Genomic DNA, 24,936 nt, shown 5'->3' with positions numbered 1-24,936 from the left:
AGCATTGAAACTAACATATTATGTAATAGCCTAATCCTTGTGGGGCGGACTCTATATTTCTACTTCCCATGTATTTCTAGGGTTACTGGAGCCATCCTGGCCCATTCTGCATTTAGGGGAGGAGATTAAGACCAGATGTCCTTCCTGACACTACCATGATTTTTCAGGTGAAAATTCCAACCCAGGATCCACCAGGATTCTAATCTCAGCCTTCCAAATGAAAAGGCAGCAACTAAGCGGATGCATTATTCATTCCCCCCCACAGCATTCAAACTGTAAGACTGAATAGAGTGCTTCAATATTCCTCAACTTGCACCAAGCACCACCAACAGAATCCAACAACTATCTCTTTGGTGATATGTTCTCCTCCACTTACTTCACATGGGTTCACCGTCATAGCCAATTTATACACCCACCTACCAATCCCATCCGAACATACTGTCAGCAGTAAATTGGTTCACAGTTCCAACACTTACAAGCAAGCACATTCCTTCTCATCATCAGCATATGAAACGTTCACACCAACAAAGAAATCACTCTTTAATCCAGAATCAAATTCTTTGCCTATAGTTTCTGCTACAAGTGGTGCAACTATCCATTTCCACACTTCCTTAACAGATGTCACATGAGACTCTTGTTGTAATTCGGAGAGAGAGAAAAGTACAGGAAACTTATCCGTCAGGTAAATCCATAATGAATGAGCCCGAAGTTGAAAACTAATCGGAAGGGATACAGCACATGTGAATATATCACAGTCGTACGAAGCCGCCAAGACGTCTGTAGAAATCTGAAACATGCATGAAATATGTACAGTAAAACCTACCACAAAAAAGTAATGTTAATACTTTAAAATATTAAATTACATTGCCTACCTTATTTACTGTATTTTCAACTGATCCTTGCAAAAGACCCAGGCAAGCGATACAAGGATTGTGCTTAGGGACTTTTGAGTTTGGCCCATTGCTTGATTCTCTACCACTTTCAAAACCTTTCTGAGAAGAAAAAAAGGTAATAAACAGAACATGTCCTCTTTATGATATAGGTTAGGTTTCACTTAATAGCCTGACATTAATACCAGAATAGAAGTACCTTCTCAACCCATTCTTCAACATTCCTGTATGCATCTGAGTCCCTTTCACCCAGATAACGTAAGCAACATCGTTTACAACATCCAATAGTACGCAAACTGTCATAAACATCACGAAACTCGTGCGTGGTATCATTTAGCGCCATACTGTTCAAAGCATAGGAAGCAAAGAGAACGTGACGGAAGTGCTCATAAACGTCATAAACTCATTCTCTTTGGAGAGGATATGATGACAGTCCAGTCGAGAGCACTGTTGACATGTCTGTCCCGTACTTATTCTCTTTGGTCTGCCCTAAATCGGCCACCGGCCACTTATGAAACCGACTGGATGAACAATATGTCTCCCCAAGAAGAAGCTAGAAACTGGGGCTATAATACAACCGATTGCCTGAGTTAAACCAGCAGCCACCGACTTCTTCCGAAATTTCAAACAGGCTATTAATATAAATATCTCTGTCTAGATGGCTAGACCTCATAGGAGCTGTTCTGACAATACACGACACTAAGCGAGATATCGAGGGACAGCTACTGGAGCTCACTCTAGCGGATAGACCTGAACGGTACTGATTCTGTCATAAGAGCACGTGTATTTTTGTGTGAAGTTTTTGGTGTTATTTATGCGTTTTCAGTGGGTTGAAATAATTAAATAGTAGCGTGTGTCATTCCTTGATATCTCCTCTCAACATGAGGGGAAAGGTATGAGCTGTGTTTGGCTGCAGTAATTACGAAGTAGAGAAAAATGCGCGCTCGTTCTTCAGGTTCCCTCGTGACAAGAATATGTAAGTAATATTGTGTTTGCATATATATTCTTCCAATGACAGAGATTTTTATAGTACTTCATAATCTTCTGACCTGCTCGACCCATGTTTTAACGGGCTTAAAATATAATACGCATATTTTATTGTATAGTGCAGCAGTTAACCTTCAATACCGATGTGTTGTTGTAGGTGTGATCTGTGGGTTTTGAAATGTCACAGAAGCGATTTGGATAAAGTGTACAAGAAAGAAGGGACGTTACGCTTGTATAAGAATTATAAGATCTGTTCAGATCATTTCCAGGCCAGCGACTTTAAAAATCCTCGACTACTAAGCCAAGGGTATGTTACATTTTTACTCTAATTGTACGTAAATATTCCTCAAAGCATCATTATCGACAACATTTTCAAACTTTTCTTTCTTTTATCCCTCTTCTCAGATTAAAGCCAGGATTTTATAGATTTTCTTTCTGTTAGTAGGCTTCATGTTAAGAGGAAAATTGTCCAGCTATTAAATGTTAATTCATTGCAATCATATGTGTAAGGAATATGCCGATATTTTTATTGACAAATGTCTTAATGTGATGATACATTGTTTTTAAATGAAGAAAAAAGACAAATCCAACCGTAAGATTTCAGGCAGGTATGCTAAAGCTAAAAAAGTAATGCATAAATGAAAGATCAAGCCATTTCACAGCATTCCATTTCACACCTTGTTTATATGTCTAATTTCAGTCTTTGAATAATAACTTTTTAAATAATTCTTCATTCATTTATCCAGAATTGCTTTAGCAACTTCGAAGTTAATATCTCAATACCACTGTCTTTCTAGACGTAATTTATTTATCCATTTCCGTATATACATTTCCATTGATATTTGAATTTAGCGCGATTTGTTCAGGTCAAGTCACTACGAGCGCCACCGTCGAATTGTCTCCCATTTTAGCAAGGCGAAATCCGTAAGTGTCGTGTATTGTCTCTACTGTATTTACTGTATTTGTATTAACTTTGGGGCTAAGACAAAGTATTTCATACGAAGACAATCCACTTTCCACAAAATATATGTTTTTCCTTTTTTTTTTTTTTCTTCTGTTATTTGTACCGGGGTGAAAATTTCACTGCAAAATGAGCGTTGTGTCGATTAATTTGTGGAGGAGGTTATAAGAAACAGGACTAATATATTAATTTGACTAAAGTTGTGAAAGGCCTGTTGAATTCCGGCAAATTTATTTCCTGCAGAAGAAGAGAGAGATTGGAATACTCTGAGATAAGTAAATTGAGGAAAAGAATGGTTTAATGGGTGTTCCCAGTTCTCTAATTTCTTACTAGTATTATGGGCTCGTCATCTGTAGAACTATATGCACAAGAATACTTCCATTCATTAAATTCTATAGCGGAAAGAATAAGTTCTGATGTAGCTGCCACTATAGCTGCTTACGAAGATTTATGGCATACGTTGAGTAACGAGGATCAAAATCAAGTTGTGGATGAAACCATTATTCACCCGGAAGCTGTTTTGAAGTATTCCTTTTATCCACGAGATCAACCTAAAATAGAACTTTACCCTCGTTCTCACCCAAGTTTCAACAAATATGTGGATGATGAAGGAGAAAAAGGATCCGTAAGTTCATTCTGATTGTTCTCTTTGTGTTTAGCAACAATTGTGGGGTAGCCTACGTTGTGAATAGGTTAGTTTCGAACTCCAGTACTCCTAATACAAAAGCATGAATCGCATATAGATCGTGTAGTTGCACAAGTTGTTTTTTGTTTTAGTGATATTTTTTAATGTATTTTACGTTGATTTAAGTAAGGTCATTTGATTTTAAATGCGTGTATATTTCAGTTCACTTTTTAAACAATTTTATTTGTTAAGAAATATTTAACCTGCACACACTTCATTTAAATGAATATATCCCTCTTCTCGCCTCATTGATAGCCTGAATGTATGGGAATACTGTAGGCCTACACTAGTTCTTGAATGAGATCTGAGGAAGTTTACCTGAAGAGCTTCCCAGAATATAATAATTTATTTAACGCGCACAATGTGCAAAAGAATTCTTATATAAAACATTAATCTTCGTTGTAAAATTTCACCAGTGATTCTGATCGCTGTTTACAATTTAAAACATGGTACCTAGTACAGTGTGCACCACATCTTAAACATACACAGTTCAAACCTGGTTCATGATAATGCTTTATATTACACAGTTTATAATGGAACCCATGAACGGAGAACCTTGTCAGCAGGTGTCGCAGTTCATATCCACCTTGAACCCACTCGCGATTTAGCATGGCATCGGTAGAGTAGAAATCTTCCCAGATGTCAGCCTTCTTCGATCGTAGGTCTCGAAGCAGATGTATATAGGGTGTTGTTGCTGGAGGTAACAACTGTAACCTTAGCTCTTCCACATAAAATCCCTCTCTGGATAGCCGGGAAGGAGAATATTTGGAGAGGCACAGAGCCCGTTTCAAGTAGATTACCTTCAGCTTCTCGATTTTATCTAACTGTTTCATACTCAAATGTTCCCAAATGTTTTCCAAGCCATATGTTGCCATAGGGCTGATTTTTAGATGAAAGAGTTTTATTGCCATTTCTAAAGACAAGTTTCTCAGATGCTTAATGTCAGATATTGATTTCATAAATGCATTTGCACGGTCCATGAGATGGAGGGTGAAAACATTACCTTGGGTTTGAAAAATTACACCCAAGTATTTAAAATGCTTTACGGACTTAAGTTCGTGGTCTTCATAATAGAAGATTCCATGAGGCCCCCCTCTTCTAAACGTCATGGAAACTGTTTTTTCTACATTCAGTTTGAGCTCATTTTTATTTATCCAGCCTACTATTTGGTTGAATGATTCCTGGAGTTCCTTCTCTGACGTTGATGTTAAGACCATATCATCAGCGTACATTAATAGTTTGACGCTTTCCTGGTTTACCAAATCTACTATGTCTGCTGTCGCAATGATGAATAATAATGGACTTAACGGGTCTCCCTGTAATACCCCGGTTGTTTGTTCCAAAATAATAGATTTGGTAATGCCATCATCCACTTCTATTGAATTGTTGAGCAGTAAGTTCCTAATCAGCGGTATAAGGTAGTTCATACTACCAATGATACTCTCCAATTTTTCTAACAGTATGGTTCTGCTTATGGTGTCAAAAGCTTTCGAATAATCTATAAAGATGGCATGCAATTTACCCCCTGGTTTCTTTAAGGCTTCTTCTATGTCATTCTGGAGACAGCAGATAGCTAAAGTCGTTGATTTTCCTTTTCTAAATCCGAATTGCGACTCCAGTAGGTTATTTTCCACCAGTTTAATGAGGCGTTTACCTACTAATGAAGTTAAAGTCTTTAGTAGAGTACATTCTAGCGCTATTCCTCTATATGAGTTGGGATCTGCGGTATCACCTTTGCCTTTATATAGCATTTTAATAGTAGATTTTCTCCAGTTGTCTGGTATCCTACCTTACCGCTTCCCAGAATATCAAGTTGAACTCTTTTTGATGATATATTCTTCGTATACCCTGTGCAATTTATGTCAAGACTGCATGGTGGACAGTCCAAGCGTTATTTCGACTGCACTGCAGAAGGGAAGTAAATCAAATCAATCAATACTGATCTGCATTTAGGGCAGTCACCCTGGTGGCAGATTCTCTATCTGTTGTTTTCCTAGCCTTTTCCTAAATGATTTCAAAGAAATTGGAAATTTATTGAACGTCTCCCTTGGTAAATTATTCCAATCCCTAACTCCCCTTCCTATAAGTGAATATTTGCCCCAGTTTGTCCTCTTGAATTCCAACTTTATCTTCATATTGTGATCATTCCTACTTTTATAAACACCACTCAAACGTATTTGTCTACTAATGTCATTCCACGCCATCTCTCCGCTGACAGCTCGGAACAGACCACTTATTACACGTTATGATATTTTATAATTAATCCACGCTTCATTTATGTCAAATGATCTGTACAATCCAAATGTATGTCAATCATTATGACTGTCTCGTTCTACAAATAACTAGCGTGTACTTTTTTTAGATGAACACTAGTATTCATTCCATGTACATATAATTCTATGACAAGTTCATTATTGAATTTTATTTGCATTTAAGTATTGCTTTTTCCACAAACTAGATTTTATGACTGTTTTATTTTGTATTATTATACTTTAATGAGAAACTCAGTTCAGGGCCCTGACTTAGCTTTAGATTAAGTATGGCTGAAGATGCTTACAAAGCCTAAGCAAAACATGTCCCATTTTAACATGTACCCTATGTAGTATTTGTATCTTAGACTTAGAGATTTTAAAGTATTGCAATGGTGGTTTTTAAATAAATTTGTTTGAAACTTTTACATACCACTTAGTCGAGCCGCTCTTCTTCTTTCTCTCAGTTTTTCCCAGCCCACACTTTGCAACATTTTTGTAACGCTACTATCGGCAGCCCTGAAGATGGTTTTCCGTGGTTTCCCATTTTCACACCAGGCAAATGCTGGGGCTGTACCTTAATTAAGGCCACGGCCGCTTCCTTCCATCTCCTAGGCCTTTCCTATCCCATCGTCGCCATAAGACCTATCTGTGTCGGTGCGACGTAAAGCCCCTAGCAAAAAAAAAATGTAACGCTACTCTTTTGTTGGAAATCACCCAGAACAATTCAAGCTGCTTTTCTTTGGATTTTTTCCAGTTCTTGAATCAGGTAATCTTGGTGAGGGTCCCATACACTGGAACCATACTCTAGTTGGGGTCTTACCAGAGACTTATATGCTCTCTCCTTTACATTCTTACTACAACCCCTAAACACCCTCATAACCATGTGCAGAGATCTGTACCCTTTATTTACAATCCCATTTATGTGATTACCCAAATGAAGATTTTTCCTTATATTAACACCTAGATACTTAAAATGATCCCCAAAAGAAACTTTCACCCCATCAACACAGTAATTAAAACTGAGAGGACTTTTCCTATTTGTGAAACTCACAACCTGACTTTTAACTCCATTTATCAACATACTATTGCCTGCTATCCATCTCACAACATTTTCAACGTCACGTTGCAGTTGCTCACAATCTTGTAACTTATTTATTACTCTATAGAGAATAGCATCATCCGCAAAAAGCCTTACCTCCGATTCCACTCATATCATTTATATATATAAGAAAACATAATGGTCCGATAATACTGCCTTGAGGAATTTCCCTCTTAATTATTACAGGGTCAGATAAAGCTTCACCTACTCTAATTCTCTGAGTTCTATTTTCTAGAAATATAGCAACCCATTCAGTCACTCTTTTGTCCAGTCCAATTGCACTCATTTTTCCAGTAGTCTCCCGTGATCCACCCTATCAAATGCTTTAGACAGGTCAATCGCGATACAGTCCATTTGACCTCCAGAATCCAAGATATCTGCTATATCTTGCTGGAATCCTACAAGTTGAGCTTCAGTGGAATAACCTTCCCTAAAACCGAACTGCCTTCCACCGAACCAGTTATTAATTTCACAAACATGTCTAATATAATCAGAAAGAATGCCTTCCCAAAGCTTACATACAATGCATGTCAAACTTACTGGCCTGTAATTTTCAGCTTTATGTCTATCACCCTTTCCTTTATACCCAGGGGCTACTATAGCAACTCTCCATTCATCTGGTATAGCTCCTGCGACCAAACAATAATCAAATAAGTACTTCAGATATGGTACTATATCCCAACCCATTGTCTTTAGTATGTCCCCAGAAATCTTATCAATTCCACTCGCTTTTTTAGTTTTCAACTTTTGTATCTTATTGTAAATGTCATTGTTATCATATGTAAATTTTAATACTTCTTTGGCCTTAGTCTCCTCCTCTATCTCGACATTATCCTTGTAACCAACAATCTTTACATACTGCTGACTGAATACTTCTGCCTTTTGAAGATCCTCACATACCTACACACTCCCCTTGTTCATTAATTATTCCTGAAACGTCCTTCTGGGAACCTGTTTCTGCCTTAAAATACCTATACATACCCTTCCATTTTTCACTAAAATTTGTATGACTGCCAATTATGCTTGCCATGATGTTATCCTTAGCTGCCTTCTTTGCTAGATTCAATTTTCTAGTAAGTTCCTTCAATTTCTCCTTACTTCCACAGCCATTTCTATTTCTTTCCAGTCTGCACGTCCTTCTTAGTCTCTTTATTTCTCTGTTATAGTAAGGTGGGTCTTTACCATTCCTTACCACCCTTAAAGGTACAAACCTGTTTTTGCATTCCTCAACAATTTCTTTAAACCCATCCCAGAGTCTGTTTACATTTTTATTTATCGTTTTCCACCGATCATAGTTACTGAGCTTGCAGTATGCATTATGATGCAGAAGCATGAAGTTTTCTCTGTCTTCCAGTAGAAATGTCACTACATGGTCTATCAGGACTTAATGCATGCAGCAGTGTTACTTGAACCCTCTGCCATCAATTATATCAGTTGCAATAGATTATCTTACTAGATGGTCATATTTACAATAAGATACAAAAGTTCGAATCTAGAAAAGCAGCTGGAATTGTTAAGATTTCTGGGGATATAGGTACTTAAGCCAATGAGTTGGGATATAGTACCATATCTGAATTACTTATTTAAATGATTACTGTTTGCATGAAGGAGCTATGCTAAATGAATAGAGAGTTGCTATAGTAGCCCCTGTGTATAAAGGAAAGGGTGATAGACATAAAGCCGAAAATTACAGGCCAGTCAGTTTGATATATGGTGCATTGGGAAAACATTCTTTCTGATTATCGTAGACATGTTTGCGAAATTAATAACTGTTTCGATAGAAGGCATTTCGGGTTTAGAAAATGTTATTCTGCTGAAGCTCAACTTGTAGGCTTCCAGCAAGATACAGCAGATAACTTGGATTCAGGAGGTCAAATGGACTGTATCACATTTGGCCTATCTAAGTTAGTTGATAGGGTAGATCATGGGAGACTACCGGTACTGGCAAAAATGAGTGCAGTCAGACTAGACAAATGAGTGATTGAATTGATGGCTATATATCTAGAAAATTAGAGTAGTGAAGCTTTATCTGATCCTGTAATCATTAAGAGGGCAATTTCTCAAGGGAATATTATTGGACCTCCATGTTTTCTTATAAGTTATATACAGTAGTGGAAATATTTATTGCATCACCATAATTACTTATTCTTTTTTGTCTTTTACAGCTGTTTGCTTCAGTTTATACCAGTTCCATTGTTCTTAAACATTGTTGACATATTTTTGCTTTGAAAGTTTGACTTCTTCTCATATTTATTCCAACAATATACAGCTTTTCGTTGTTGTTTGTTTTTACAACGAAGCCAGTATTTGCATGATGTAAGTATAATGGTGTGTCAGTGCGCATCCAGTCTACCACAATGTCACGCTGGTAGCAAAGCAAGGAAGGCGGTAATATTTCTCGCTCTGTGAAGAGAGCGCACCTTCAAACTGTATTAGTTTACAATCGAGAGACCACTAATATTATACCACATTCAGTTTATTATTATGTCATTAATATTCTAAGTATTATTATTACATGCACATTGTGCGAAATTCTAAGTATTTTACTTGTGCATTTATGTAATAAATGCCTTGCATATAAGCGTTATACGGTATCTCTAGCAGTTTATAATGTTTGACATTTTCTTGGAAGTTTCTCTTAGAGTATATTATCTCATTTTCTTCCTGTTTAACTGTTTCAAGCGAATACAAGATCTTGTGCGCGCCAAGGTTAAACTCTCTTCTCGAGGAATTTTCACCGTTGGCGGTAATTGCTTCCTGATTCTCTCTGTTAGTTTGTCAAATATGTAGGGTTCCCCGCAAAGGTAGTTACCGTGAAGGTCATTAAATTCTTTCTCTAGTATATTTGTAACTTTCAGTAACTCGTAACTGGGTCTCATTAAATTTCATCTTGAGACATATTGGAGCCAGTTTGTTTGTGGCTGCTGAATAGCTGTATCTTTCTTTCTTTCTTTCTTAATCTGTTTACCCTCCAGGGTTGGTTTTTTCCCTGGGACTCAGCAAGGGATCCCACCTCTGCCACCTCAAGGGCAGTGTCCTGGAGCGTGAGACATTGGGTCCGGAGATATAACTGGGGAGGATGACCAGTACCTCGCCCAGGCAGCCTCACCTGCTATGCTGAACAGGGGCCTTGTCGGGGGGATGGAAAGATTGGAAGGGATAGACAAGGGAGAGGGAAGGATGCGGCTGTGGCCTTAAGTTAGGTACCATCCCGGCCATTTGCCTGGAGGAGAAGTGGGAAACCATGGAAAACCACTTCCAAGATGGCTGAGGTGGGAATCGAACCTACCTCTATTCATTTGACCTTCCGAGGCTGAGTGGATCCCGTTCCAGCCCTTGTACCGCTTTTCAAATTTCGTGGCAGAGCCGGGAATCGAACCCGGATCTCCGGGGGCGAGGGGGCAGCTAACCACACTAACCACAGAGGCAGACTTGATTATTTTCATGGTTCATTAAAACTTATTTGCCCTGGAGAAAAAAAACGTCTGAACACTGAAGTAATTATCTCAGAAATGTAATTTGCCTTTTTTAGTTGTAGCAATTCCCATTCATTCTTCAATAGCTGTTCATATTTTTCCTTAAGTCACCATTTTCTCTTTCCAACAGTAGGATCTTTCTTCTCAAATCATCCTACTCGTTAGTTCCATTTTCTCCGTTATAGTTCACCTTTTCTTCAGTTTCATCTTCCCTAAAATTAACATAGACAAGTTATTTATTCTTTCAGTTGAAAAAATGGATTGTTATATAACATTTAAACATGTATTTATTGTGTTTCCTCACTCACCTGTTGAAATCAGCAGCCGGCGATCTTAGAAGTTCAGGTACATCCTTATGTCGATTTCTCTGTTTTTCCCTCTCAACCCTCCTGCCACTATTAGGAGTTAATATATTTTCTTCTAGTGGTATAGTCTCATACATCCTTTTTTAATTCACGGCTGTTTTTATTCCGATAATTTAGTAGTTGTTGTCTTAAAGGGATTTCAAAGCATGTCATAGCGAAATAATACCAGTATAAATGGTCCGTTATTGGACATAATAAATTTTCCAGCCAACTCATTCCCGGTTGCCAGCGTTTCGCCCTCGTGTGCTAGGTTGGGCTCATCAGTTGGTACCTAGCACACCTACCAAGATGCTGGCTAGTGCATACCGTGGAGGTCACTGCATAGGCTACATGGAGCCACCGGCAGTGCCAATGCATTATGAGAGACTTTGTCTCTTTACCAAAAATTGATGCCTGCTTGGCTATCAGATGATATAGATTGCTTGGCTATCAGATGATATAGATGTTGATTCCCATAGGATATTTATTGACTTGCCTACGTATAAATGATACGAGTAAAGTACTGGAATCAGGCATAAGGCTTTTTGCAAATTATGTTATTCTGTATAGAGTAACAAATAAGTTACAAAATTTTGAGCAACTACAAAAAGACCTTGACAATGTTGAGAGATGGACATCAGGCAATGGTATGATGATAAATGGGGTGAAAGTCAGGTTGTGAGTTTCACTAATAGGAAAAGTCTTCTCAGTTGTAATATCTGTTTTGATGGGCTGAAAATTTCTTATGGGGATCACTGTGTTAATATAAGCAAAGATCTTCATTGAGATTGTAGGTAAAGAGTACAGATCCTTGCACATACTTATGAGGGTATTTAGGGGTTGTAGTAAGAATGTAAAGGAGAGGGCATATTAAGTTTCTGACACAACCCCAACTAGAGTTGGTTTCAGTGTATGGAACTCGCACCAGAATTACTTGATTCGAGAACAGGAACAAATTCTTTGAAAAGTAGGTCGATTCCTTCGTGGTGATTTTCAACAAAATAGCGTCACAATCAAAGGTAGGGAAGGTCCACCTATTCATTACACTTAATTTGATGTTTCTATGTTTTATTAATAATGGTACTAGTTTTGACCTGTTTAACTTGGGTCATCTTCAGATATATATGCCAAAATGGAAACAACGTCAAGGCAAAAACGATCACCAAATATAAAACTGAACTTAGTATGTCATAAATTTATCGTCAGAGAAACAAGAAAAAAAGAAGAAAATGAATAATCAATAGATGGAAAAAAATGATTTAGATGATACAGAAACAGTGCATCGTATGAAATTTTTACAATAACTAGCAGTAACACATAAGGTCCTTGAAGTACCTTAAAGACTGTTGAAAACGCCGATTGTCAAAATTAACCCTCAGGTTCACAAAACCTAGCTAATCAGGAGACTAAATCAATAATTAGCAAGCATGTCAATATTACCCATAACCACCACCACCCCTCCCCCTCCACCCCAACAGTGAACTTAGCAGCAAGAGATCTGTTAATGCCAAAGAAGATTAGATCGATTGATACTGTGATGGTGGACATGAATGTTACATTTCATGATTTTGTCTCATACTGTGCTTTAAGGCAAACAAGATCAAACTTATCACTATCAGTAATTTTGTCACTGATGACAAGAATAAGTATCAAGATCACTACACCCTGTTAGGCCTATGCAAACCCACACAAGATCATTACTTTCTCAGCATCTGAATTATAAAGGTACACATTCAGAATGCTTTTTCTAGTCGGCAGCTGATGGTTGGAGAAAGTTGAATGGTATTTCCTGTTCAGAATTTTAAAAATTAGTTCTGTGTCACTGACATTGTTTTATGGTAAGGCAGAATCTAATTGGTCAATAACGTAGCCATTGGAGGTCATTAGAGGGGCCTGCAGCCTCCTAGACTTCACAGTAAGGTTGGCCTAGATTGCAGTTAATTTTCTGTGCATTATTGGCAGCTATGTGAAACCAACAGCAGCCAGGCAGAGTAAGGAGAAAGTGAGAGAGGGAAGATGGGTTGGCATCATTTTTGTCACAACTACCTAAATTCCAAATCATCAGAGTGTCATCCCATATTCATATCACATTGTAAAACTTGCAAGTTTTGAATGGGGTGTTGAAACATACCACACTATAATTATAAGATCTTTTGAACACTAGTGGATTGACAAAGTATTCAAATTAACATAATCACCATCTTTGGACAGACTTCATTTCCCTAGTATAGGCATGGCAATATTTGGTTCACTTCAAATCAGATAAGTGTGTATCATGGATGAATCTGAGCAATACCTGTACATTCCTAACAAATTGCTTTATATCGCACCAACACAGTTAGGTCTTATGGCGGCAATGGGACAGGAAAGGGCTGGAAGTGGGAAGGAAGCGGCCGTGGTCTTTTTTAAGGTACAGCCCAAGCATTTACCTGGTGTCAAAATGGGAAACCACTTAAAACCATCTTCTGGGTTGCCGACAATGGGGCTCGAACCCACTATCTACCGGTTACTGGCCGCACTTAAGTGATTGTAGCTATCAAACTCTGTATGATGCAGTCTGTTATGGATGTAGTGACCAGTCCTTTTCATGTATAGCAGTAAATAGTTTTATGCCCAAAGAATGAATTACCAACTGCTTGTCCCATACTAACACATTCCTACTCTCACTAGCTTCGAAGTTAACCTGAATAAATTAGATAAAATTAAATTACTAAATTGACTGAGAGAATGTGTTAGTTAGATGGCATAGGTTATATGAGACTTACCTCTCAATACAGCATGTGGTGTGTGGCTTAAACTGTTAGTCTGAAGCACACACAACCATACGCCACACACCTCGTGCTGTATTGAGAGGTTAACTTCATGGGCACCGCAATGAATTGCAAATTTTATACCACACACACTGTATCTGTGTTAACCACATCTTCATGTGCCGTCCTGACAATGTCCAACAACATTTCAGCATTATTTGAAGGGGTTAAAGTCAAAGTGGTGTAAGTCAATTTTCGGTAGAAGTTGACTTAGGCACAGAAAGGCGATGTAGAAATAAAAAACTGTTCATAGAAAAAGTGGAGTAAGTCAGAGCTTCACTCATTTCGTCGTTAGATGGCAGCACAAGTTAGACTGGTAATGGATCATCTGTTTTGCTGATAACTGAAGTGGTGTGAGTCAGACTTACACCAGTGTGGTTGTAATTGTTCCGCGATGTTCATCGAGTGTTGAATGCATGCGTGAATACTCAAAGAAACGATGGATTCTGAAATAAGTTTAAGTGATCCGTTGGATGAGCTGGAGTCCAGTGATGAATGGGAGCGTGAACAAGGAGAAAACACATCAGAAACAGATGATGGTAAGTACTATTCACCTTCTAACCTCTCAGTTACTCACCTACTAACCTATTTTGTTGCAACGTTTTTAGCAAGTACTTACATTAGATTATGCCTTAGGTCCTTTTGGTCTACTATTCCCTGAATAATACACCTTTGTAATCGGTTCGGAAAAAAAGAAAGGAAAAATGGAGAAAAATGCATGAAGAGTGATGTTTTTAGTGAATTTTCTGTGATTATTGAAAATGGTCGTGTTGAGTATCGTTTTTCACGTAATTTTGAATGCTGAATCGAAGCTTCCCCTGCAGTTTTTTATTTCGGTAGTAAGTGTAACAAGATGTTTGTTGTTTCAGAATCAGAAGGAGATGCAGAGGTAGACGGCGGACGCCAGCGCAACCATTCCAGCGAATTTCCTACTGCTGGAACTTCTGAGAATCGAGAAAACGCTCACCCGAGAACGAGGAGAAGACAAAAACACGAAAGTAAAGCTCAAAAGCGAAAGCGAGCACGAAATTCAGGGCTCCCGTACGTGTCCTCTAGAGGAAAAGAAGTGGCCGGTAAGCTGTATCAGAACTTTGATTGTAAATGTAAAAAAAAGTGTGTGGAGAACGTACCTGAAGTGGCGAGGCGAGAAATTTTCGACACCTTTTGGAAGCTAAGCAGTTTTTCTGAACAAAACGTATTTTTATGTGGTTTGATTGTGCAACAGAAACCTAATGTAAGACGCCCACGAAATTCAACGAGAAATGCAAAGTCTGTTTCAAACAGCTTCAGATTCCAAGTCAGAGGCAATAGCGTTACTGTGTGCAAGCGTTTTTTCTTACAAACACTCCAAGTTTCGGATGGGCGAATGACAAGGGCAATACAAAAAGTACGAGAGGGTCAACAACCAGGAAGTGATGGCCGAGGACGCCATCCCCCCAAAAATAAAACACCGGAGGCTGCCATGAATGGTGTGCGTGACCACATAGCATCTTTCCCATCGTATCAATCGCACTACAGTAGATCAGAGAACCCTAACAGGAAATACCTTCCTCCTGACATGAATGTACGTACAATGTATGAACTGTACAAAGAAAAGTGCACGGAAAAAGGTGATATTCCTGTTTCTGAAGCCATCTACCGTCGAACCTTTAGCAATGAGTTCAACTTGCATTTCCACCGGCCTCTTAAAGATACGTGCACCAGATGCGATGTGCTTGACAAGAAGATTGAAGTGTGTGAAGATGAAGACGAATCTACAAAGCTGAAGGCTGAAAAAGAATTACACCTCAGAAATGCCGAAAAGGTGAGAGAGGCTAGAGATCGGGACAAAGTGAAAGCACGGGAAGACGAATCTTTCTATGGTCTGACATTCGACCTCGAAAAGGCTTTGCCATTTCCTGTTTTGACGACGTCCGTGGCTTACTATAAGCGGAATATGTATTGTTATAACCTTGGCTGCCATGAACTTGGAACAGGTTTAGGCTTCATGTTCTGCTGGGATGAAACGATCGCTTCTCGTGGGTCTCAAGAGATTGGTTCCTGTATCGTCAAACATCTTGCAGCAAGAGCGTCATCTGCTAGGCACATAGTGTTGTACAGTGACGCATGCACGGGCCAAAACCGTAATATTAAGTTTTCCTTGTACCTCATGAAGTACATACAGGGCCCTCAAAGCAATGCAGAAATTATCGATCACAAATTTATGGTAAGTGGCCACTCTTTTCTACCCAACGACGCTGAATTTGGATCAATTGAATCGTACGCAAAGAACAAGTCCATTTATACTGCAGACGACTGGTACAGTATCATAATGAAGTGCCGAAGGAACAATCCATTCATGGTGACGAAAATGAGCCGAGAGGATTTCAAATCTGTTGCAAAGTTGGAAAGTTGTATCACGCGACGAAAGAAAAATGAGAACAACATTGCTGTTAATTGGTTGAAAATTCAATGGATACGAATTTTGAAAGATCAACCTTACACTCTCTTCTACAAAGAAACTGTGAATGAGGATATCCCATTTTCTAAACTAAATCTAAAGGCAGCAAAGCCCGGTAGGCGACATTCTCTGGCCAACGTTTCTCAAGATGTTTTGTACCCAAGGGGAAGGCCTGTTACCGAGGCTAAAAAGAAAGATATGCTTGATCTTCTGCCATACATTCCACCAGTGAAACATGAATTCTTCGTTTCCCTGCGAACCACTATTGAAGAAGGTGAGGAGCTTGTAGATGTTGGACCTCTGGAAATTGTGGAAACCACATATCCTGATGAAATAGACTGAATCCGTATTGCCATGTTAAAAACATTAAGACTCCATTCGTGATAAAAAATTAAATTGTTTGTATTATTCTTATACTTTGTGTAATGTTCAATAAAAATGTGTTTGAGAAGTGCAAGTCAACTTTACATCATTTTGTTGATGTCCATAGTGGTGTAAGTCTTTGGTTTTAGGTCATACAGTGGTGTATGTCACAGGCTTTGGTAAGGCACAGTGGTGCAAGTGACTTTGGTTAGTGCGTGAGGTACAACTTTTGAGCAAAAAAAATTTCAAATCAAGCCTAATCCCTAAGTTTGGACCTACGTAGTACCTCTAAAACAATACCATCACAAAAACTTGTCTACTGAATTAACTACAATACCTTTCGCATTATGCTCATTTCCTAAAAACGATGATAAAGTGACTTACACCACTATACCTTTAACCCCTTCATTTAACAAGCACCACAGAGCATCTCCTTTTATTACTTTGATTGATGATGAAACAACATCTAACAGTTCTCCGTCAGCTAGTGGTTATTTACAGCGGTGTCCAATAGCTTGGATATGGCTAACACCACTTAAATAGATTTGGTGATGAACTATAGGATCAACATTTATCAGTTCCCATTTACTATTGAATTATTAATGATTAGCAGTATTAGAACTAACAGTTCTGTGTATATAAATTAATACTTGGAATAGTCTCAATGATGAGCATACTCAAGATGTTAGAACCTAGTTTATGTTCAAATTTAATTATAATTTCATCCCAGTTTTTAATGTCAATGTGTATATATTTGTTTCATTTGTTTTATGTCAATTGTGTGCATGTACATTTGTTTAGTTATTAGATGTTTTACATTAAGGCTGAAGATGGCCAGCCCCAGCTGAAACTAGTCCCTAATTAATGTAATTTAGAATATTACATATTATAGTATTGAAAGGTGGACCATTAGTACATTAATGTAATAATTATATTGTACTTACAATTCAATACGGATCAGAACCATGAAGTTTATAACCTATGTATACCCTGTAGTGAAAGTGTGCCACAGACTGGTGAACAATCTAGCTCAGCTACCATGCTGGCAGGAAATGGCACCGAGAATTATTGTATGGCACTGTGTTAACATTCAGTGGGCAGTGTATCCTGAAAACAGTTCACTTTTGGGTTTTAAATGATATATTTTTGGATCGTGTGGACTCAAAAGAGTTTTGTTGAAACCATTAAGAGCATTTAGTCAGCTGTGATATTTTGACATTACATTTTGACTTACAAAACAAAATGTAGCTTGTGTTATAATTTGGACTAACAGGAGCATAAATATAAAATTTCATATAAATCGGATCGGGCATTTCCCCACACTTTGGAAACAGGCTGACAAAAAAATTGATATTGATACATTTTTGGATCGTGTGGACTCAAAAGAGTTTTGTTGAAACCATTAAGAGCATTTAGTCAGCAGTGATATTTTGACATTACATTTTGACTTACAAAACAAAATGTAGCTTGTGTTATAATTTGGACTAACAGGAGCATAAATATAAAATTTCATATAAATCGGATCGGGCATTTCCCCACACTTTGGAAACAGGCTGACAAAAAAATTGATATTGATTCCAGTCATTTTAGGATGACCTAATACAGCGATGGCAAACCTTTTCCAACTAGTGTGACATTTTAAGTTTGGTTTATTAATCTCAACTGTCTACTGTGCCACTTGTTATTTACGTTTTTAATGGCTACACACCCCCTTCACTCCCGCCACCACACTTCCATAGCTAATTCCAAATTATGTTTCATAGTTTCATTATATGTTATTACTTATATACATTGTAAAATAATACATTTGTTTGCAAGTTTCGTGGTCGTATTTTGCCAATACCACAAAAATACTTAATAGTCATGTCATTTATGTTAGGTTCATAACTTGTTGTCTTCAATAACACATGAAAAACACTTAGATCTGTTGTCTAAGTGTTGACGTTCATTGTAGAAAACAGCTGCTCGCAAACTAAGTAACTAGAGTTGACGCAAATGTGATAAATATATAACTTGAAATCACTATTCTCTCATCCATGGGTAAATAATGCAAGTATCGAGCTTGAATTATTATTATTATTATTATTATTATTATTATTATTATTATTATTATTATTATTATTATTATTATTATTATTATTATTATTATTATTATGACTTGTGATGTACATCTGCTTATTAGTATCATTATTAGTTTACGTTCGCATTATTTGTGAGGTTATATCGCGAAACATTTGCAGTATATATATATTTATACGAGCTTAGTTAACGTAAGAACCTGTAATTAATACAGTAGAAGTCCGTTATAGCGAGAATTCACAACAGCGAAAAATTTACTCGCTATAACGGATTGTCGTTATATCCGATTTTGTATAAAAGTCGGAAAACCCTTCATGCACTTGAAAATCTGTATGAAACGGCAATCCGTTTGTTCAAAACTTGCGTTTCCGCATATGATATCCACACTACGGCTTACTTGTTTGTTATTTTTCGTAATCCGATACTACGTGAAAATGTATGTTTAATTTCATTCTGAAAAAAATATAGTTCCGTATTTCTCCGAATCCAAGATGAACCCCACTTTTTCCTTTAAAAAAATTAAATCAGGCTCAAAAAGAAGTTTGTAAAATCATACAGGCCTACGCATTTTTAGACTATTTTTAGACGCCGAACATTGACTTGCGTCACGCCGTATTTCTTTTTTTGCGGCTGCACAATTATTCTTTATTTCCGCGGGTTAAAGGACCAGTAACTTAACATTGGCAAATATCGAAGAGAACTCGTAAATTTTCCGGCAATACATATTCCGTGCGTCTCTACAATACAACGATCCATCGGGAAATTATCCTTGCTGTCTATAAAACTGTTACTTTTACGCACCGTCAGATATAACCAGCTTACGCACCGTCAGATATAACCAGCTACCGCTACACGCACGTCTCGCTTGTCGGGTGCGGCCACATTCAACGGCTAGCGATGTATAATCGCGAACGTTGAAAGTCAACGAACGAGTTTATTGCGCCTCGGTATGGCCGACCGCCCTTGCGTTTTTCGTGCTCATACCTCACAATTTCGTCATCGACTTCTTTAAAGCGTCCTTGTTGCGGACCACTGAATGCATTTTTTTACAGTACGGTACGCATTTTTTTGGCTTTTTGTCTTCACACTAACTCCAAATATTGGCTTTAGTTAGGCCTATGCCGTATTTTCTTGCGGCTGCACAATTTTCCTACATTTCCGGGTGTTTAATAAACATTAACTTAAAATTGGCACCATAATATCGACTAGAACCCGTTGAAAATTTGCCAGCAATACCTTTTCCACGTATCTTTACAATACGACTATCCATCACGAAAATATTCCTGGTGTGTAAAAACCTTAATTTTACTAAGCGTCAAGTACAATAGACGCGTTATGGCTCTGCCACGGAGTAGCCATGGCTTTTCTAAGAATTCGAAGGGTCGCATGTTTTGATGCCATTCTGCAGATTTGAGAAACACACAGGCACTGTACACTGTACAACCGGTAGCGATGTGTAGTAAAGAGGCGGTCGTTTATTGTCAAGAGTTCTGTGCGCGTGTGAAAAGAAGCAGCGTGGTTACCGCGGTAGTTGCCAGTGGTATCCATTAACTTACTGTTAGGCCGCGAATGCAACAGCACTTGAGTTTGCGCATGAGATTCTGAGGGGGAAAAAGTCTTGGATTCGGAGAAATACGGTATCACTCCAGAGATTTCTGTGGCAAACACCTCAGCTTTCTTCTTCAAACAGCGTCACCTGACCTAACCTAACCGTGTATGTAGCCTATCATGAAAACATATTTGAAACGCATGTAGAGAAATATCCTCCTCTCAAAAAATTTACATGTAAATACCCGTAACTAGACGCGAGAAGATATGAAATATCCTCTGAAATCAGTGATGTACTCTGCCATATCTTGAGGTGTATGACATTCTCACGTAATTTCCGTATCTAACACTAAAATTAAGATATCGCTTATTCAGTCTTTATTTTTACGAATTAAGAACTGCCATCGGCCACGTTATTTACGCATTTATTACGAAAACGTGTTATACTCTTTCATTTCGAATTTTCTTTAGAGAACAGCAGTCGATGGGTATTACTAATCAACTCCATCGCCTTAGAATGTTAACGAGAGAGCTCGCAAATGCACAAAGTGAGAAAACTATACCGAACCGAAGATGATCGATCGCATTTTGTTGCAAACGTTTCAGTTTTTTTATTCAAACAGCGTCACGTATCCTCACTTTACCGTACTATACGTATGATGAAAACACACTTCAAGCGCCGGTAGAAAAATTATACATATTCATAACGGCCTTTCCGTAATTTAACCAGACGCGACAAAATACAAAATTAACCTATGAAATCAATTAAACACACTGCCATATCACGAGGTATATCCCATTCTTACTTAATTGCAGTATTTAGCCTCAAAATTAAACGGTCGTTTAGTCAGCCTTCATTTTTAACGAGTAAACAACCGTTATCGGACACGTTATTTACGCATTTATTACGAAAATATGCTCTCTTTCATTTCGAATGTTCTTTACGGAACAGCTGTTGACGGATATTACTAATCGACTCCGACATCGCCTTCGAATGTCGACGAGAGAAATCGCTAGTGCACATAGCGAGGAAACGATGCCGAAGGTAATCGATCGCATGCAATATCATCGCTGGGGTGAATAAATATCGGTAACGGAAAAAATCGCGCGCTCTTAATCGCTCGTAATAACGGATGCGCCACTGATAGGGTTCTCGCTGTAACCGAAGGACGATACACCGTTTAATATAGGAATTTTGAAGGGACAGAAAAAGTCGTCGCTATAACGGAGTTCTCGTTATATGCCGTACTCGCTATAGCGGACTTATACTGTATTATATAATTATTATTACCTGTATTAATGATTTTTAATCCACTACAAAACTGTGAAACGCACTGTAACATCCAGAATGATACTGGGTAGACGAGAAATCGGTAGAATGTTCTGTGCGTTATATCTGGGACTTAAGCACTCTATAATTTACAAGAAAATGTGTCTTTCTAGAAGCCTGGCCAGGCATATATATAAAGAGGTGGTCTTGATGGTAGAGATGAGTTATTACATAATTGAAGTTATGGTTTAACAGGAGTATATTTGTGACCTCGTGCTGTGTTCAGACAGACATGCTAGTCAGCAGTCAATTGTTTTAAGGTTGCAAGAATATTGCACTGAGTTGCTAAATTAAGAATTCTCCAAGATAGCGGTTCCTCTATGTCCTGTGCAGGGCCCTGTGCCTATATTCACCCCGGCCAATGTTTGGACAGCTGTGTCAAAAGGAAGAATGACAAATCAGTAGGACCTGATGACATTCCATCTGAGGTGAGGGAGGTTCTGAGTACTGAAGAATGTGATTGGCTCACTAAGATGTTTAACAAGATCCTCGCTGGTGCACCCATACCGGAGCAAATTCGCCAAAGCTACCTTGTGCCTATCTTCAAGCAGAAGAGAAATGTTAGAGAATGCGGGAGTTATAGACGCATTAAACTCACCTCTCACACTCTCAGATGTTGTCTAGCTGTCATTGAGCAGTGACTTTGAAATCTTTCACATTGGTAATCTGCACTGGTGCTGTCTTCTATAACCTGGGTAATGTAGGCCTTGTCACGTGTCATTACCAATCGCATCAAGTAAAAATTATAAACATCCATAGGACCAGTACAGCTTCACAAATGGAGTTCAACTAGGCCTAGTATGTGATAAGGTGTTCGTCCGTTTTCTGGAAACAAGTATTGACTATTGCCAGATTATAGGCCAAAGGCAGTTGAAGAATCATCTCTCCTTGGTCATTTCTTTCCCTAGTCCGAAACCTCTATGACATATAGGAAAGTCTCCGACAGTCTGTCCAACATGGTCATTGAGGTCAGCCAAAGCGATTATATGCTCGTCTGGCAGCAGCTGTTGTAACATACGCATATAGTTCTCCCAAAAGTCCTGCTTGGAGGTCTTATCGCAACCAGCTTGGGGCACATAAGCAGAGATTCTGTTCAGGCAGACATTGTCATCCATCACAAGTTTTATTATGATGGGGCGATCGCTTATCCTGTTAACTAATATCAGTCTGGTTGTTAGGTGTCGGGCAAGGATTATGCAGATTCTATTTCTCAAGTTATTCACACCATTATACAGGAGCTTGTATCCATGACCAATATTTCTAGATTTACTTCCTCTCCATTTTGTCTCTTACAGAGATGTCCAATGTGCGTCTCTCCGTAACATCAGCCAGCTCAGAAGTCTTGCCAGTATGTGTGCCAGTGTGGTGCAGGTGAAGTAGAGAAAAATTCATGAAAATTATAAAAAAATGGTGAGCGGCCAACTTGCTGTCCACACAATGCAAACATGATGCCAGGGCATGGGAGCAGATATACATTAAATATCTAGATATCCAATTTTTCTGAGTTGAGGGTATTTTGAGATTATTGTGCTGTTTACGTTTTCAAACTCTTTTCTTCTTCAGCAGTCTTTCCTATTTCTTTTTGTATTTTGTTTGTAATGAAACTGCTCCACTGAGACCAGTATATAACACCTCACATCCATCTCAACGTTCTGTGCACCTCAATATCATCAAGTTACATATTGTCTTTAGAGATGAGCCTTACACCTAGAACTTCACGTTTCTCATCCTTATCTTTTTCATAGCTCAAAAATCGTTCAATTCTGGTGTTATCATTGTATGCTCAGAATATCTTGGTTGCATCACATAACAAACGACGTGGTTATACAGTGCATGAGTAAACAATTAGAAGTAACAAAAACCACCATACAGAGGAAGTTAGCATACTTTGGTCACATTATCCATAACGAAAAACACCACCTCTAACAACCCATACACCAAGGAAAAAGGAAGGAGAGATCCTGGGCGACGACACATTTTCTGGTTAGGAAACCTGTGCCAGTGGTCCAGTTCATCATCAGCTGGCTTATTTAGAGCAACATTTAGTAGAAAGGTCTGGACCAGATTGAACGCTTATGTCCATTACACTTCAGGAAGAAGATGAAATACAGTCATTTTGATTTTGTGTACCATAAAAATGAAATTTGTATCCTAGTGAACTTATGTGACCCTACTGTTCCAGTTTTATTCAGTTGTTATTAAAATTGAGAAATACTTAGTCCATTGGTTAGTCTTGTGCTTCTTAAAATCCATCTTAGTTCATCTTTATCATTCTAACCACTGGTATGTATCATGCAAATGAAGAATGATTGATTGTATTTGTAGTTCCATAATCTTTCTGTTAAGTTTTTTGTGTATAATACAGAATGTATGTTTTATTCTTTTCAATAGGATCTTGTTTGGAGGGATGAGCACTCGGCACCATTCTCCTGGATGACTCGCAGTCAGCTAGATCTCAGCATCTTCTGTGATAAAAATCAGCTAGATGTTAAGATGAGTCCTCTTAGAAACAGAGATGCAAGTATACCTTCCAAATCTAAGACAGGTCCTAGTAAGCAAGTGCAACTGTCCCAGCAAGACTCATTTGTTGATCCACCAAGTATTGTGTTAGGAGGTTCAACATCAAAATTAGCATCTGCTCTTAGTCCAAAGTTGAAGTTTCCTCCAAAATCTTCCAGTGGAGATGACAATTTACTAACTAAACTTAAAAATAAAACTGCAGTGTTGAAGATACAATCCATAAAATCAGTTATTAGTAAAAATGGAGGGGAAAATATTGGTACCAGAGGTGATGATGCTGAACGTCAAACTTTAGTTCAGCCAAGGAATAACTGCAGTGTTGTTCCAAATCATAGGTTATCAAAATCAGGGCATTCTAAACCCGTTTCCAAGCCAAAAACTCCCCCACCTCCTCCGCCTATAAAACCTAAACAGGCACCCGAACCTACCCGCACTAATGCTGATCCTGAAAAGAAAGCTTTATTACAGGAGAGTCCTGCCACTGAACAAATGTCAAAATCACAGGAAGAAGAAACCATTGGAAAAATTGAAGGTGATTTGGATTCTTTAGAAGATTTTCATATTGACCTTAACAATCCAGTCCAGGGTGATGATGTACCTAAGACTGGATTTGATTTCTTGGACAACTGGTAGTTTCAATGCATCTTAAAATTATTGACGTGGTTTTGTGAAGATAGAGAAGGTACATTTTAATATTCCTGAGTAAACTGACATCCTTTTTTGTGTTCCTATTTATTAAATATATTTCTTGTGCTGTTTAAGAATATTATAGTAGTAGGCTCAAAATTGGCAGCTCAGCTTGCAGAGGATTGGGCCCAGTTGTAAAGTTTTATTTTTAAATGATTGAACTGTATTATAATGGTTAATAGTTTATGTAATGCATATTGAGTACCTTAGCTTACGTGACAATATTTTTTTAACCTTGTACACTTGCACACATGTGAACCAGCTACTCTAAATTGACTCTTACTCTATAATTTTAGATACTATATTAACAATGGACCTAGCATAATTGCTGAACCACTTACTCAAGCATAACTCATATTAGATCTAACTTAACTGAAATAGCTTCATCTAGGGAGAACCCATACCTCGAACTGCACAGTTGTGATCTATTCTTGATCAAATCTTCAAACTTTCTGAAGTGGTGTT

General features: G+C 38.1%; 2 protein-coding genes across 2 annotated transcripts in view; one reads left to right on the top strand and one right to left on the bottom strand.

The window, feature by feature from the left end:
• Pus10 (Pseudouridine synthase 10) overlaps positions 1-1,242 on the bottom strand; it is a 106,310-nt gene extending 105,068 nt beyond the window's left edge. Inside the window, 3 exon segments of the mRNA XM_067134881.2 lie at positions 477-787; positions 873-992; positions 1,090-1,242. Of these exon segments, the coding sequence (XP_066990982.2) occupies positions 477-787; positions 873-992; positions 1,090-1,233 (575 nt within the window). The 5' untranslated portion in view covers positions 1,234-1,242.
• Positions 1,243-2,954: 1,712 nt separating this feature from the next.
• The window catches only part of LOC136856776 (uncharacterized protein C1orf198 homolog), a 38,848-nt gene continuing 16,866 nt past the window's right edge, over positions 2,955-24,936 (top strand). The window contains exons 1-2 of the mRNA XM_067134880.2: positions 2,955-3,463; positions 23,656-24,466. Coding sequence (XP_066990981.1) covers positions 3,176-3,463; positions 23,656-24,417 — 1,050 coding nt within the window. The 5' untranslated portion in view covers positions 2,955-3,175 and the 3' untranslated portion in view covers positions 24,418-24,466. The remainder of the gene's footprint in view (positions 3,464-23,655; positions 24,467-24,936) is intronic.

The sequence above is a fragment of the Anabrus simplex genome, chromosome 1 (genome assembly GCF_040414725.1).
Source record: "Anabrus simplex isolate iqAnaSimp1 chromosome 1, ASM4041472v1, whole genome shotgun sequence".
NCBI classification, from domain to species: Eukaryota; Metazoa; Arthropoda; class Insecta; order Orthoptera; family Tettigoniidae; genus Anabrus; species Anabrus simplex.
Note: the sequence above shows the minus strand (reverse complement) of the source record. Positions and strands in the feature narration are given on the sequence as shown.